This window comes from Chironomus tepperi, unplaced genomic scaffold (assembly GCF_022539635.2).
Source record: "Chironomus tepperi strain 1889 unplaced genomic scaffold, CSIRO-AGI_Ctep_v1 contig_176, whole genome shotgun sequence".
Taxonomy (NCBI): Eukaryota; Metazoa; Arthropoda; class Insecta; order Diptera; family Chironomidae; genus Chironomus; species Chironomus tepperi.
This window is the reverse complement of record NW_027226298.1, coordinates 120,758-138,282: the sequence shown is the minus strand read 5'-3', so window position 1 is coordinate 138,282 and position 17,525 is coordinate 120,758. Positions and strand designations below refer to the sequence as shown.

At 30.4% G+C, this 17,525-nt stretch overlaps 3 protein-coding genes across 5 annotated transcripts; 2 read left to right on the top strand and 1 right to left on the bottom strand.

Annotated features, from left to right (window-relative positions):
- Window positions 1–712: 712 nt before the first annotated feature.
- Window positions 713–1,617, top strand: LOC139089264 (uncharacterized). The gene is made up of 3 exons (XM_070638737.1): window positions 713–845; window positions 902–1,049; window positions 1,112–1,617. The coding sequence occupies exons 1-3, from the start codon at window positions 738–740 to the stop codon at window positions 1,531–1,533; spliced, it is 678 nt and encodes a 225-aa protein (XP_070494838.1). The 5' UTR covers window positions 713–737; the 3' UTR covers window positions 1,534–1,617.
- A 417-nt stretch (window positions 1,618–2,034) lies between these two features.
- LOC139089232 (meiotic recombination protein DMC1/LIM15 homolog) lies at window positions 2,035–3,384 on the top strand. Its single transcript, XM_070638704.1, has 3 exons — window positions 2,035–2,583; window positions 2,645–2,761; window positions 2,819–3,384. The coding sequence occupies exons 1-3, from the start codon at window positions 2,155–2,157 to the stop codon at window positions 3,224–3,226; spliced, it is 954 nt and encodes a 317-aa protein (XP_070494805.1). The 5' UTR covers window positions 2,035–2,154; the 3' UTR covers window positions 3,227–3,384.
- Window positions 3,385–11,902: 8,518 nt separating this feature from the next.
- fmt (phosphatase 6 regulatory subunit 1-like protein fmt) lies at window positions 11,903–17,030 on the bottom strand. 3 transcript variants are annotated; one of them, XM_070638687.1, is made up of 11 exons: window positions 16,906–17,030; window positions 16,384–16,559; window positions 15,434–16,316; window positions 15,146–15,264; window positions 14,929–15,085; window positions 14,454–14,869; window positions 14,256–14,340; window positions 13,982–14,189; window positions 13,255–13,723; window positions 13,018–13,173; window positions 11,903–12,473 (listed from the first exon to the last, which is right to left on the bottom strand). In XM_070638687.1, the coding sequence occupies exons 2-11, from the start codon at window positions 16,521–16,523 to the stop codon at window positions 12,341–12,343; spliced, it is 2,766 nt and encodes a 921-aa protein (XP_070494788.1). In that variant the 5' UTR covers window positions 16,524–16,559; window positions 16,906–17,030; the 3' UTR covers window positions 11,903–12,340. The 3 variants fall into 3 exon arrangements, with proteins under 3 accessions (XP_070494788.1, XP_070494789.1, XP_070494790.1); XM_070638688.1 differs by having other exon boundaries at window positions 14,256–14,337; XM_070638689.1 differs by having other exon boundaries at window positions 12,390–12,522.
- Window positions 17,031–17,525: the final 495 nt, after the last annotated feature.

Below are 17,525 nucleotides of genomic sequence, written 5' to 3'. Positions count from 1 at the left end.
ATTTTTTGTGTGAGTTCGCAAAATATATATCAGACTGACTCGGTTTACGCTCAGAAACATTTTCTCAGTAAGATGTAGACGTCAGTAGCAGAGATTGTGAGTAAATTTGTGTATAGGAGGGTAAAAATATATGCTAGATTATTTTTTCGAGAGAATTAGTGACTAAGATGAGAATTAAGTTCTGATTCTGATTTCTTCCTTTTAAGGGATTGATTTTTGGCAGCACATCTTGACTTTCGTACCCAAATCCTGTTCTTAATCTGAATTATTCTTGAAAATTAATTGAACTTTCTGTCATGTTGGGTGGATTAATTTGCATGCATAGAATTTAAAACAAAGCCGAGTTTGCTACTTTCTTTCCTTGTGGGTGGAATTTATGACCAGTGTGGATAATTTTAGTTCTCTTACGATTTTAAGATCAAAAACCTGCATAAATATGAATAAATTTTAAATTGTCAATTCTTTTAAGCATGTCGTTTTATTATCTGTCTGATCTTATTATACTTTTTAAGGAAATAACTGTTTGAATGCTTTTAACTGAACCAGACATGCTCGAGTTCTGAATTTTAATTATATTTGATTCTCAACGTAGGTATAAGAATTAAAATATTTTTGCCTAATAACGGTTTTTGACAATTCAAATTTTCTACGATTTTTCCCGCTTTTTTCAATTTTCTTTTTCATTAAAAAATTTTCTTAATTTTCACTAATTAATCAATAATAAATTAATTACAACAATGTTCTTCATACCACCGAAATTCTTTGTGGTACATCCAGTTTCGGCCGGAAAGGTAACATTTCGGGAGTTTGACATCGCTTACAAATATGTCGAAAAGAGATTTGAGGTAAAACTTGATAAATTTTCAATTTTCTTTAAAATAATTAATTTAATGCTTTATAGATTGAACAGCGAAACAAGCGATTGTTACGAGAGTTTCCAAATCTTCGTCTTGAGCCTATGCCAAAGATCCCGCGATTTACAGGAGATGAAAATGAGAATATGCAACATATAATTGATATTGTGGATCAGTTTTATAGACTTAATAGACGTAACTTCCACTGTCACAGCCTTTTATGATTCTTGATCCAACTAAATTATTTTTAATTTCAGTCTCCTTTATTACTGATGATTCTGATGATGAGAACGAGGAAAACCATGTAATTGCCGACAAAAATGAGTCTGGATATGGGAGTGATGCTATTATGGCATTCGATTCATCTGAAACTATCATATCTAACGATTCTGATGTGTCACTTCAAGGCAATCCGATTATGCTTACAGAAGAAGTAGAAATGACATTAGTTTTCACATTCGATGACATTTGTATCCATTTGGTCAACAATCTCGAATGTGGCGATACCCTATGCGAATCCAATCACATATTCCCAAGTCGCCAGTTTGTTCTTAATAAATTGATTGACCACACACCTGAACAGATTAATGAGGCTTACGAATTAGTATTAAAATCAAAGATCCTGAAGAGAAAATATTTGGAAGTCTTCAATGGATTCATTATTTTGCGACAGGATTAATAACGTTTAAGTCTGCATGTCTGAGCATGAATACACAAATAACTTTTCTTAAATTAACTTTAATTCATTGATTCAGTGAATACTATTAGCATTAAGTTTATAAAAATTTGTCATATTTGTGAGTATAATAAACAGAAATGAAGTTTATTTGGATTGAATTTGGTCTAGAATTGTTTAATTAATTAGATATTGATAATTCTGACAGCACTTAAATATTCAACTCTTAAAATAAACGGTTAAAATATTTTCAAAAACGTCAAACATGAATTCAAATTTTTTCCGTTATTTTTCTGTTTAAAAACGCAAGCATTAACCCTATCGGGACGTACACTTATTACGTAACGTTCTTAGGAAGAGGAGGGGTCTGAGATTTTATTACACCTCAAACAAGGCAAATGCATGAAAATTTTGTTATGAAGGGGTATCAAAAAGTCGATTTTTTACGTTACGTAATAAGTGAACGGACCCCGTGAGTTTTTGTTGACATTCTCAAAAAAAGTTTCTGATCATAAACTTTTTGTACTATAAATAATAAATTAACTAATGATTTCTATTCATTATTCTTAAAATCGTTAAATAAGTTATCAGTGTTTTAATTGTGATTATAAAGAAGCTATCAAAATGATTGTCGTGTTGACCCATGAGCAAATTAGAGAAATGATCAAGAATTTCTTCTATATTCCAACTGGAAGTATCAAATTGGACGAAATATTACAAGGTGGAATCAGGTCAAATGCATTGCATGAGCTATCTGGCTTGTCAGGAAGTGGAAAGACTCAAATGTGCTTTGAATTAATGTTTAATGCCGTAACGTCAACTGAAGGATTCTTAAATAATTCAACTGCTGTGTATATTGGATCTAAAAAGAGCTTCTTTCCTGAACGAATCAAGCATTTTGTTAATCGATATAATAAGGATAAAGGAACTGAATTAGATCCTGAAACCGTTTTGAAAAAGATTATGTTTAAGCAAGTTAATGACTTTGATGAATTGGCATTTACTGTCCATTATTTGCATTCACTTATTGTTACATGCAAAAATCACAAGAATGTAAGTTACTCGGATGATATGAAGCCATTGCATGTTATTAATAGATCTAATTAATTTACAGATTCGACTGATCGTTTTTGACACATTTAGTGCTCCTTTTAGAGAATTAAGGGGATATGAGAGGACTCCACAGATATATGAGTTGACTTCAGTGCTAGGTGGACTAGCACAAGATTTTGTAAGTCCTTAAATTATATTTTCAATTATCAATTTAATCTAACTCATCTTTCCACAGAACATACCCATCGTCCTATCATGTGATATGACACCTATCCAATACAGAACTGATGACACTAACGAGAAAAAAATTGTCATGGATACTGCACTTGGTGATCATTTTGCTGCCCGCATGTCTCAAAGAATTGAGCTAGAGAAGATTGAAGATGATGTGATAATTGTTAAAGTATGGAAAAATTGTGCTGGAAGAGGAGGTCTGACGACTGTCAAGATTGATCAAGAATCAGGAATAATAGACGTACCTAATACATTAAAGAGAAAGTCAGAGGAGGAATATCAAAGAGAAGTTGCTGAGAAAAGAAGAGAAAGGGCTGAGCAAAAAAAGGAAATGGCTGAAAAAAATAAGGCTGAAAAGTATTTAAGATTGTATAAAAAACTTCCAGCTGTAATGGATCATGGATTTTGATATTAAGGCTCAAAGATTGCTAGTGCTTAAAATTTTCGTATTGACATTTTTAATCCGGTGGATTAAATTTTAAATCCTTGGATTAAAATGAAATTTTGTAATTTTGTGATTGAGTAATGACTAATTAAATTGTAGAACTAATTCCAAAGACTGACTAAATAAGCAAGTTATCGAAAAGTAAAACAAACTGCATTTTTTATTGATTTTTATTTCCGTTTTTTACTTGAATGCTAATTAATATTTTTGAGAGATTTCAATTGGTCTCTTCGTGTAAGTGTTTCATTTACTTAAGAGGTTTTACATTTTCATCATTCATTATTATTATTAAATATCATAATATTATAGCTGTATAACGAAACTTTACATCGCACAGGAGAAAAACTGATATTTCCTAATTTTCATCTCTTTGCACTGAATAATTGTGAATGTCAATTTCCACATGCAGGACATGGAAATATCTACAATATTTTAATTTCTTTTAAAGCTCATGTGTTCTTCAAGAAAAAAAGGGATGGAAATAAAACATTTTTTTAAGGATAGACGATAAATAGAATAGAAATGATAGTTGGAACTTCCAATACATGTATAGACTTAAGCATTAATTAAAAATATAACAAAAAATTATTTTTTTTTTTTAATTCGTTAACTGTTTCATTATGTCAATAGTAATTATTATCTGCCATGTATGTAAGTATGTATATTGCATTATAAATAGTCATTTACCAATCCTGTATAATTTAGCTATGAGAATATTTCTTTACATGTCTTTATTCCTTTTTTTATTTCCATTATTTTAAGGTTTTTTTTGCTATTTTTATTTTTGTTGGTTTTTCATCCTTTTGAGCCACAGTTTGTTGATTTTTGAGGAGTTTTTAGAGCTTTTCAGTTTTTTCTAGTAAGCATAGCTTGATGTCGAGTAGGATTTTGGATGGAAAGCCGACGCGAGTCGACTCGACATCATATAAAATTATTAATCTGGAGATCTGTTTTTAGTATTAAGTATTAAGATCTTGAGACTTAATCCCGAGTTTGTGATCCTTTTCCGTATAACATCCATATGACCGTCGAATATATACGGCTTCCATTTGATGCTTGCAAAAGAAGAAGCTTTATTTGGAAATTGCGATTAAATTTCACCGAACTCTTTAATTGGATCATAAACTGTGCTTACTGAAAGTTCGAATCTCCTCAAAAATCGACAATTTTCAACCAATCAATCCCCAAGTTCATCTTACAAAAGATTTGATTCTTAATTAAGAATTTTCTTCTACAGCTTTTAGCAACACATGCTCTATAAAGTTCAAAATTCTTGACTAATTAAAAATCTTTTTCTATGTTTTGTATTCCTTCCTATTCGATTCTCGTCTTAATCCAAATACCGTTCTAAGCATAAATTAATTAAAAAACAAACAAATCATAAAATAGTTACTTATTCTTTTTTTTTTGGCATATGTTGTTGATATAATTAGTTATTCAAACCTTTGAGATAATAAAAATTATGGACATAAAAATTTCACTTTCAAAATAATGAAGTTTTGCTTTGAACATTCGTTTCCTACATGAATTCAAAAAACATCGAGGTTCTCATTTTTATTTATTCATCAAGCACTTGATTAATATTTTTTTATATCCAGTAATTTATTCATTCATAACGTGTTTCATTCAGTTTAGTGTATAAATATGCATAATTTAATCATAATCAATATAATAAGTAATGTCATTAATACACTGAGAGTTGAGGATAGAGGAAAAATTACACACATTGAGGAGTAAAATTGATATTCTTCTTTTTTTATGTCGCGTGGACTTGATTGAGGTTTTGATTGCTGTTGATAGCAAGGCTATCTTAATATTGTGAATGGGACGGAAAAGCCTACTGAAAAATTATTTGAAAATTCAAAGATTTGCAATTAATTTTAATATTAAAATGATCTTAGGACCAAATTGTAGACAGTTCACAGAATAAGATTGTGTTAAGGTCTATAACACAAGACTTATTTATTGATTAGTTTAATTAAAGATGTTTATTCATCGGAATTCAAAAATGATGTTTATTCTTCGGAGTCTAAAAACAGACTGAATGTTTCTATGAAGGGGTCAACAACTATGAAAGGGGACAATCAACCTATTTTAGTTGTAAATACAATTTGAATATTAAACGACAGTTGACATATTCTCAACAGATTGAGAAAACTTGGATTACTAGCTTTACAGACAACATTATTGCCTCAATCAAATCTCAAGCGACTTATTTCGAATAGATTTTCGTATTTTCTTTAATAATCTGCAGATTAGAATTATTTTCTTCATAAAAATTAAATGAAACTTAAGTAGTTCCTTTTGAAATTTGCATCAAAATCAATTAGGATTCTGAATACTAGTTTGAGCAAATGAACTCAGTTTAGTTCTTAATTTTTATGCGTATTTTATGAGTTTGTTTATATTTTGAGTTCGAACAAGCTCAATAGACCATAGGAGGTCATATTTAGTGTTTATAATGAGCATTGAGAGCTTTTCAAAGTACAAAAAGTGATCAGGAGGTTAGTTAACATTCTAATTCCGTACCTGATACTGAATACCTCAAGTTTAAAAGTTTGTATCTTTTAAAATAAATAATAAATTGATAACAAAAGTAATGTCAAGGATGAAACAGTTAAGAAATCACATAAATTTTGATCCTACTAAGCTGTATCTATCCAGAATAATGCTCAAATCTGCAGAATAAGAATGAATCACAGAGAGAGTAGTCCTAGTCACATAATTGAAAGTTTTTTTTTATACAGAAATTTTTTGAAATTATTTTTTTGATTCTTTATCCAAAAATGTTCCTCATTACAAGAAATCAAGATCTTCTAACTTCAAATCCTAACGTAACAAATTCTATTCATCTTGACTACAAATCTTTATTATTTTTATCTCACAATTTTTAAAGTTAATTTTTTTTTTGGTTTTTTTATTCATTTTTTTTCCATAAAAAAGAAGACAAAAGAATTAAAAATGAGACAAATTGGATTGTTCCTCTTAAAAATTCTTTTCACTTCCATTTAATTTAATTAATAGGCACAAGATTTTTTTTTTATTTTCAATGTTTTATGTAATGATATAATTTGCATTAAACATGCGTTTTTCATCTTTTTTACTTTTTTTTTTGGAAAAATCACATTATTGCACCATTTAATTTACCATCTTTTATAAATAAAAATTTATGGATGCGGGAAAACGGCTATGAAGACAATATGTTTCACTTTTTCTTTACATTTTCTAATTTTTTCTTCTTTAAAATCTTCCGAATTATTCAAAGTGTGGACCCCCTAATGTATTTTCAAGTGTCCACACCTTCATCCCCTTGGAATTGTTTTATATGCGAGACTTTTTACTATTTTTTGTTCGGAATGATCTGATGGAATTACAGAAATTCTTTTTTCTTTTGTATGATGTTCTTTGCTTAATAAAAATTTAATTTTTTTGAGGTTATAAATGAGAGTTTAGTTTGAATTTCTAAGGTTTTGCGTGTTTTGGTTCTAAAAATCTAGCCTTACATGACTATTTAGCTTCACAACTCTCATTCATAAACTAGTTTGTTGTTTGATTTCATTGAGGTTTAATTTAGTTTTGGTCTTTTTCTACGAATTTAATACCTAAGCCCGAGCAGCACTCTGATATGAGTCGTTTCGTAGCTGTCAGGGACCCACATGTCTTGTTGTTAGTGCGGCGACATAGTGAACTCTGCCGCATTCTGGTTAGTTTATCCGAGCGGCACAATATGGTGAACGGCATGTTTCGCGGTCGAAATCAACCGTCACGGTGCCGTCAAGGCAACTTTGCGTCTCAAAGCTAATACAGCGACGTAGTAGCATTTTGTTCCAGATTACATTGTGCTGCTCAAACTAGTTATTAACAAGACATGATGTCAACTTGTCCACCCTTATAAGGAAATCCTCCAATGAAATCAGAACCAAACGAAGATTGTACAGTAATTATTCATATAAAATTGTGTATTTTTCGGCAATGTTTGTCTTTAAAATGTGTCTTTTTAAACAAAGCAAAACAAAAAAGTTTGTGATTTTAGCAATGATTTTTCAGGTAACTTTCATTTTATTTTTTTTTCGTATGAACCTTAGTTTAAGGCTTTCTCGATATCGAGATTATGTATGGATAAAGTCTCGCAAATCTATTGTGATCGAGAAAGTCTTTTGTTTATTTATGTTATGTAAAAACTTAAATTGATACTTTTATGCCAAAAAAGTTACGTTGAGAGGAAGTTTTGGTTGGATTTTCTAGAGTTTAACCTAGCTTGTTCGGATCCAGAGTTGCAAAACAGGCACCTGTGACAGGCAAAAAACTGTACAAATTCTTGATAATTTTTAGGGTTTTTCTTACCGGTTTTTGCCTGCTACAGGTGCCTATTTTGCATTTCTGTTGGGATCTAACTCTGTAGGTTATGTTTTTCAATAAGGGGTAATTACTATGTCTTATTTTCCATGAGTTGTAAGCATATTTATGGAAAGTCTAATAAATTCCATGGTTCCTTAGATAGTTCTGTGTTCATGCTAGCAAGCAAATTCCATGTTTACTGCATAATCTCTTTAGCAAACTTTGTCTCATTCTCAACGTAATTTTTGGCTATTTCCAACAAAAAATCATCAATCCAAAAATCAATTCCTTTGATGACACAGAAAACAAAATGTTTACAGTTTTTTATGAATTAATCTAGTTTAGTTGATTTCTTCAAAAATGATATGCTTCTCTTTATTTATTGTATATTTGTCTACTTTATCTTATGTGCAACAAAAAAGCCTAGATTGCTTCATAGATCCAGTTCTAATTGTCAAAATTACAAACTTTCTATTAATCACAACAAAACACTATTTTGACAATAGTTCCGACGACCAGGCATGGAAAACTAGCAATACACGCGTCTACTGAAAGGCATACAATCAATGACTTACAAAAAAGTTGTTTATATCAAAATTAAATTGGGAAATTTAAGGATCAGCATAAAACATTTGCCTCTAAAATAGCACACATAAAAAAATTATTCGATCATTAGGTCAGTCTTGAAGTTATGTTCCATTATTGACGATGAGTGATGGGGTAACTAATACTAAAAGGAACATAGGAAGATGTCATGAGCATATATATTTGAAATGAGCAAACAATGTTTTTGAAGCTTGAATTAAAAAATTCGTACTGAACAGCGTATGGAATTATGTTGATGATTAGCACTAAGGCATTCAATATGTTGGATAGTCAAAATTGATTTTTGAATTGATGAATCTTTCAATTGGATATTTTTGAATGTATTTTATGTATAAATCTGATTGCTTTATTAATTTTTGTATCAAATTAAGATAGAGTGGCATGAGGAATTCAGAGCTGAATTATCAGTTTCTAAAGTGAAGCTCTAACTCTTATCCTAAGAACCAACATTGGTTCAGTTTCCGGTTTAGCCGTCATAACTCCATTAGCTAAATCTATGTTATTGTTTTTAATACAGTGACTTTGAGGCTATGAGGCTGCGACGAATCGGATATGGATGTTACTAGTAATTCTTGCAACTAGACAAATCAGCTAATGGTCCGATGGAGAATCAAGAAACCCTAATCTCAATTGACTTGTAAACATCACATGCAGTACATTTATTGATTGTATCAAACATTCTCTATAATAACCAGGAACTTGACTTTAATCTTCAAATATTTCTTGATTCCACTCATGCACATTCTATCTCATTCACCCTAACAGACAAAGAGCATGCTTTCATGCTTCAGTAACTCAAAAGCTTTGTCTTTGTCTGTTAAGGCTATTGGCAAGATTATCAATTTTTTTTTAAATATTTAATGTTTCAGGACATCAATGAGCAACAGAAAATGGGGGGGAAGTTATGCGATAGTAATTCTAGTTGAATAGGCATTTAGTACTTGATCGTTATTATTATGTCATCGATCTTGTACGTGAAGGATTCTTTGTCTTACACAATTTCTCACTTATTTATTGATCTATCATCTACACATGATAATTTTTTTTTTCTTTTTTTTATTATTATTATTTATGGAAACAAATTGTATTGAGCAATAAACAGAAGCAGCATGATAAATAGAAAATAATAAAAAAAAAACAATAATAATAATAATAATAAAATGTTTTAAACATACAATTATATCGTTAAGTTATTCACATTGTTTCATATTTTTTTGGGCACTGAAGTTTATATCTATAAATATCATATTAGTATGAAGTAGTTCTTTCTTCTTCTATCTCAACATAAGCATGATTTAATTTTGGTTAAATTCTTCCACATTAAAGGTTGTGACGTACTAAAATATCTCTAGAAACGATATGGCAAATTAAGGTAGTGATGTGGATCATTAGATGTAAATGGTATGATGTATGGATATGATGTAGTCAGTCCATGATTTGCAATATTATGTTATGGATCAGAGATCGAAGTCAACTCGAATTTGGGTTGGAAAAGTCGAATTGAGCCCTGAATGACCAAAAGTACCTTAAAACTACCTTAGAACTAGACATGTGTTTGGAAATTATAGACACTTAGGTGTACTTTGGATGACTTTTTGAATTTTTTTACCGAAGAATCGATTTTTTGTTCAGTTCTTCATATTATTGGTTTAACTGATTCATTAGACCATAAACAAGTTGTGTGTAATTTAGTTATTTCGATTCTTCAGTCACACAAAATTCGCTTTCATTTTTTTCATCCGTGTGTTTGGAAATGCTACATGAACCGTACTGAAATCTATCATTTTATGCTACTAGATCTTACTATTATTCATTAATTAAAGAGATATTTCGATTCTTTGAGTAAAAAATCATGTCCGAGTTATTTTTGAGCTATTGTATAACTCAAATTTTCGTCCATTCGGAAGAAAGAATTGACTGTTTAACTCTAAATTAGGAGAGATTTTAATGAAAACAAATTTGTAACCTTGACTCAAAAATTCAACTAGCTCTGTGCGGAGTTGACTGTAAAAACTGGAAAATGTCCTAATTATGCAAATCAACGACTTCCTACATCCTTAATTCACATCAATGATCCTCATGATTTTTAAATGAAAAGTTAAATTTCTTTTTAGAAAAAGTTATCGACAGTAAAAGTACAAAAAATGTTTAACATATCGTTGTGCGGTTCCGAAATTTAAATAATCATCAAAAATGTCACAAAAAACAAGAAAAATTGGAAAATTTCTCAAAAAAAAATTTAAAAAACTTTTCCCATTAAATTTAACTTAATTATCCATTATAATTTATGGATGTTAAACAACATTGAGCTACAAACACTCCGATGCGCATTAATATTACCTAAATAAAAAATTTTTTTTGATGAATTTTCCTTTATCTAACATTTTTTTATACATTAATTTTTTTTTTGTTTGTCACTTCCATCTACAAAATTACACTTACACATTCTTTTTAGCACATTTAATTACAGTCAATTGTCAAACTGTGAAGAAGTTGGGAGTATCAAGGACATAAAGCAAAAAATATTCACTGTATCTGTATTTTTTTCTTTAATTATTGCTTCACACAAATATTTTTAAAGCGCATTTTCCCAAAAAAGAAAAGTCGTTATTTTTTAAATTTTTTAACCGTTTTTTCAAAATTTTCAAATTTTTTTTGATTTTTTAAAAAAATTTTGACCGTTATTTTTGAATTTTCAAATTCTGTCTATTAAATTTAAATTTTTTCCAGCCGTTAAATTTTTAAATTCATTTTTTAGCTTCCTTTTTGGGAAAATGCGCTTTCATTGGCCACGACTGACCACGTCTATACTAGTTTTATTTTGCTTTCTGATTACCATTTTGTCACTATTTTTCATTGTAATATTGTATTTTTGTTCTAAAAAAATCTTTCATCACCATTTGCATTTCACATGATTTATGTATAAAAAACATCAATAATTGTCACAGAAATTAAATATTGTATTTCATTTTTCTCATTTATTTATCATATAAGGCTGGAAATTGTTCGTGTTTCAAAAATGTCTGTGTGGGAAATTTCAAATTTGGAAACAACTCAAAGCTCACTTGACTTTTTTTGTTTTTGTATAAAAAAGAGGATATGATACTTAGCTCGACCATTCTAAGCATTTAAAAAAATTCTCTATGAGATACGTATTCAGATTTATGGGCGGTAAAACTTTGAGTTGTGTCCTTTAATTTTGATCTATGCTTTGTGGATATATCGCACATATCGTTCCTTTACAAGAAAACAACAATTTTTAATTTTTTTTAAATTTTTGTTTGCCTTAGAAAATGTTCATTGTCATTAAATTGCATCCATTCAGTTACTGCTTATCCAATTTTATAATTTATTTTACAAAATTAAAATCAAAATGTGAGAAACTTAATGAAAAAATGTCAAATTTAAGGAAGTATCTAATTTGAAGCTTTTTTGAGGCAATTTTTCATGAAAAAATAATTATTGGACAACAAAAATTCGTTAATTTCGATTTGCTATATGTGATGAATATGTGAATTGTCACAGGAAGACCCGTTTTTATGCTAAAAACATCACCGCATTTTTTACTATTTTTTTAAATTAATTCCGAGCAGCACAGCTCGAACTTTTCATTTAAAATTCTAAGTGTTCACGTCTCATTCGAAAAGAAGAAGAAATAATAATAATTATAATAATATTAATAATTTATCAAATGTGTGTTTTTTTAATAATTTTATATTTAATCGCTAAATTATTTGCACTTGCTGCATCATAAATACAAACTTTTTTTTGTGATATGAATATTATGCTATGTAATTGTAAGGTTGTATTTAGGAGCAAGGAAGAAAATTATGTGGGAGTAGCATTTATTGATAGAGGACTTCATGTTTTTGGCGCATTTATTATCTACTTTTCTTCTGCTGTGTCTAATTTTTGTGTGTGTGTGTATGAAAAACTTTGTATTTTTTTTTTGCTTCAGTATACAAAATAGAAATATGAAATATGTGTGTGTATCTTGTGTACTGCATGCGTGAATTTCTTTTTATTTTACTCAGTCGTCAGTCCCATTACTCTGATTTTTCATTTAAAAATATATTTTTAAAATAAAAAAAAGTCCGATTTTTCTTCATTTTTTTTCTATTAATTTACTTTTTTTTATGCAGATCCATTTTCTAATGGCACAACAGTAGTTGATGAAAGATTTGTGATAGCTTCCTCTGGTGATTGTGCTAATTTCTTTACAATGTCGGGAGAATCGATATAATCATCTGATGTTAACGTTTTTTCGCTATAAAAATTAGAATGTTCTTTGATTAGCTATGATTCACTTGTTGTTTCTGTATTAAAAATGATAAAGAAAATCTACTAATGACACATGACTAAAGTCCAATATTTGCTTTATCTGCGGAATTATTTTTAGTTCACAACTGGCTTGACTTTGAAAATAAAGTAACTTTTCAACTGTTTTTAGATTTTCAAAATCTAACGGATATTTCAGATTTGAAAATTTCATTCGTTTAGTTTTCAAAAATGAACTGAACTGAAATGAACTCAAAATTTACTGAACAAATCTCCTTTGTTTGCAAATACTCAACGATGTTTGTCTTTAATTAGCAGCTATTCCTATGCGAATAATACCTTGCGTACATATTCAACACATTAAAAACAGCTCAAAGCACATACAAGTACTTGAAAAGTTCTCAAACAATCATTCACACTTTTGATAACATCCAGTCATTCATTAAAAACAAACTTCTGCACGTATTTCCATTATTTTCAAGGCACAAAACGTTGTTTGTTTAGGATTAGCTATCTAGCAATAAAATACTCACTCATCTGATTCACAGAATTTTTCACTTTCTTTCACTTTCTCAATGCCATTCGTTTTACTATGCTCCTCTTCATCTAATGCTGACGGAAGTGCACAGTCGACAAAATTATCTCCAGCATTGCTATTTGTTTCCTCCTCTGAATTACCTTTGCTTGAGCTGTCGAGAAAATTAAATAACGGACATTAGTATTTTAAAATTTAACGGTCAAATCTTTTTTTAATGACAATTCTTGCTAACCTCTCATCAGCTGACGCAAAATCGTCGTCATCATCTTCTGGAATTTCTGTATTCTCATTGACAAGCTTTCTATCCGTATCATCAGTTAAACTGTTCATTTCATTCGAATCATCACGTAATGAGTAAAATTCTTCATCCTCAAGCTCCTCAATTGCTGCTGAGATTGACTTCATATTTGTTAAATCGGAATCTGATGGATTTGGACCAAGTTGGAATTCACGTTTATCGTCTGACGTTTCTAAACATTCAGGCATTGTTGCAGTTGTTGTTTCGGGTGGTGGAAGTGATGAGATTTCAATAACTTGAGTCGTTGCCACAAAACATTGTTGCTCTTCTATCTGTTGCTGATTCTCGTCCTCATTTATCCTTGTTTCATGAAATCCATCTGTATCGTGCTGCATATGAGACAAAGAATCAACTCCAACAGGTGCCATATTTGCAAAATGTGAATCAAAGTCAGCAAAATTATCTGGCGATGAATTAAAATTTGCCCAATTATCATTATTGCTATTTATATCATTCATGTCATTATCATTAACATTAACGTGATGATTAATAAAATGGTGCGGATGGAACGGATTATTATACGAAGGAGTGTTAGTAGTAGCCGTAAAAGGATAGTTAGTACATTGAGATGCATAAAAGTTCATAAGGAAATCATTTGATTGACCATAAATGCCATTATGGTAGCCGTACATCAGCTGATTGCTACTTATATTATTATTACCAATTATTGCGTCGAAACCACTTGTAGATGAGTCCGCAAACGGATCATTTGTAAAGGGATCATTATGAAGGTCACTGTCTTTATTATTATCATCCTGTTCCTCAAATGGCGATGACTTGAGCAACGAACTGTTGAAGAATTGATGATGTTGTTCCCAATTATCGAAATTGGCATCGAATGATATTGCCGAGGTATTTTGATTACAGGCCTGCAAATAAATTTTTAGAAAAATAACGGTCAGAATATATTTGAAAAATAATATTAGCAAGCTTACCTCTTCAAACATTTTATGACGTGATTCCAACAAATCATCATCGTCGTTATAGTCCGTGTTAAAGTCATTACCATTTACTGCACTGCTGTAAGGATAAAAATGAATAAAACATTGAATGATAATTAAAAACTTTTCATGTCAAAAACATAATCAATGTCCACTGTGTGCATGAAAGTATGTTTTGAGAGAATATCTTACTGCATTGAGGGGATAAAGTTGTAAGCGTAGTCTTCTGTGTCGATCTCACTGTATGAATCATCGGGAATGGACGGAAACCCAGTGAGGCCACTTTGGCCATATTCTTGACGTTCGCTAGGATCACAGTCCGCCAAAAAGCGTTTTTGTACTTGTAACTCGTTCTCATTTGATTGCATTATTTTATTCCATACTTCAATTGCTGATATTGGCTCGCCGCTGCCTAATGTTGCACATGTTAAACTGCTTTCTAGTAAGGCACGAAATTCATCTGACGCTGATTCCGTTGAACTAATGGCACTGAGAATTTCTATTAAATGTCCCATATATCCTAATCTACGTCCTCCCTTCTGCTGACTTATAGCATTCTCATTCCAACAGTCTATCAATCGATCAGCAAGTTTACAATCAACAATAATCTGCGAATAAATTATTATTAGATATTGTCGATAAATATTATTATTATCGCGTAACTTACATGCTTTTGTAAGGCAGAAATCACTAGCACAAAGTCTGTATCAAATGCTTGTACACCATAAACAAAGCATCTTCTCACATAATTATGCAAGAAATTATTCCAACAATATTGCTTAAACAAATTGAGCAACTCAGTGAAGAAATTTGTCTTACAGATTCTGAAAGTAGACACGGAAATTGTCAATAAATTATAGACATCAAATTAATGATTTACTTACTCTTCAATTATTAATGAATTTTCCGTTTCTAGTAATACTGTGAATAAATTACATAGCTGGAGTCTAACATTACCTAAAGTAGATGCCATTGGTTTTTCCACTCCTTCCAATGGGGTTTTCTGTTGATTGCGAATGAAGAAAATCGTTGATTAAAGGATTTTTCATAATATAACGGTCAGAAAATATTTGAAATTTTAACGGTCAAAAGTATTTTGAAAATTAAACTTTCAAAATAACGATTAATTGGTTGTTTTTTTCAGATAGTACGCAGTTGAAGGAAAAACTCACCAATGGTGGATTTAAAAGAAGCTCAAAAAGTTGATGTACACGAGGTTGAATGATGCTCATGAGCGATGAGACAACTTCGTCATGATGCTCTTTTTCGGCATCGATAATTTGTTGCAAGGCGGTTTGTGAGACAGGTTCCTGAATAATTGAATTCTCCAATAAACATAATAGCACCTGAAGACCTGACAAAATTCCACTTTCTGTACTTGTTGCACTTAATATAGCATCAATGAGTCGTGTTGTGGTCTGCGAATTTTCCAATCGATGGAGTAATGGATTTGGTAAGCTCTTTCGGTCTTCTGTATCATTTTGACGATTGCATCGGCCAGTCTTTATAAGTTCAGTAAGGAATTGTGCAACAATTACGTGCTTTTCATTCTCATTTGGCATGTGAAGCACATCAATCATCTTCTCAATTAAACCACGCTCATTAATCCATTCGAGGAATGCACTTTTCATTTTTGGATCTTCAATATCATTTAGCATAGTTAAGAGCAAATCCATAACAACAGGCGTTGAAAAATGATGCACCATAACATCAAGAAAATTATCCTTTGTCTTTATAAATTCCAATACGTGAAGACATATAGTTTGATACAAAAACCAGTCTTGATCCATCTTTTTCACTATAAACATACCAAATGTTTTACATATGAACGATGCCAGGAGAGGATTGAGCTGAGTTTTTTGTTCAAAAAAGCCAAAGAGCTTATTTAATAAATTATGATCTTCAGCTATTCGTTGTTTTAATGACGGAATATCGCAGGTAAGAATTTCACATGCTAAATTTGGATGTAGGAAGCGTTGTTTCTCATCTAAATTATCTGGTGGCACTACTGTAATGAGAGTAACCAGCTCATCCACAATTTCCGGACGATTGAGGCTGAAAAAAAATTTAATTAACTAGATTAGTTTTTTAATTCTAATAAGATTCACTATGATTCACTCACAACTTGACTATTTTCTGATTCTGTGACTTGCATTCCTGTAAAAGTTCAACTTCATCTAGTAATTCTTTGAGGCTGCAATCTTCTTTGCTTAGTAAAGCATCTATATTTGCCGAATTTGTATATGTTGTATCCCAGAACATCGTGCTTTTATGAATTCTTTGTTGTCAAATACTTCACTGTAACGGTATCAAGAGATAAAAGCTGTAAATTATAAACCAGATGCTTCTTAGTTCTGCATGAATTTTTCCTTCTTTTCTTTATATGATCCAATGAAATTTTTTTTGTCAATATTTTTCTATCGATTCTCAATGTTTACTTAAAATCACAATATTATTCATGAAAATCCTTAATTATTTAGACTTTTTAGACTATTCTAGACACTTTTCATGCTAAAATGATATCAAAAACCACAATTATGTATTTTCTTAAAAACGAAAAAAATTTGTCAAAATAATTTTTGATTAAAAAAATTAAACGATGAAAAATCCACGCAAACTAGACTCGATTAATGCAATGTGTCACCTTTATAATCACAGTGTCATTTAATTAAACACGATTTGATGATGAGAAATAGCGAAAAATCACTCCTAAATGTCACTTCTTGATGTCTTGACTTGAAATAAAAATTTATTTTGGGCGCATTCACAACTCGATACTCAAGGTGTCTTCACAATCTTTTCATTTGTATTTTAAACGACCGTTAAACTATTTTATTGACGGAGATAGCTGGTAGTATAAAAATGACTCAGCCTTGTGTGAAGTATATTTATTTGTCTTCTCGAGAATCTTAAGGACTACTAGATCTGTCTTTCACACACTTTTTAATTGATAATTTTTAAATTTTTAACGACAGTTAAACATAAAGAAGAAAAATTTAATTTCTCAGTTAATGTTCTATGCTGCAAAAATCACTCATCCAAGTAAACCGCTTAATCATCATTTCCATTCATTGCATGTCCATAATTTTCCAGTATTAATGGAGTTTTCACGTCTTAAATTCATCCGAATACTTGTGCACTAACACACACATATTTATGACAGTTATAACACTTTGGAGAAAATTAAATTTTTTATGGCCGTTAATTTTCTTTTTGTTGTTTAGCTATACTTTGTGCAGCATAACGTAGGTAAATATAAGTTTC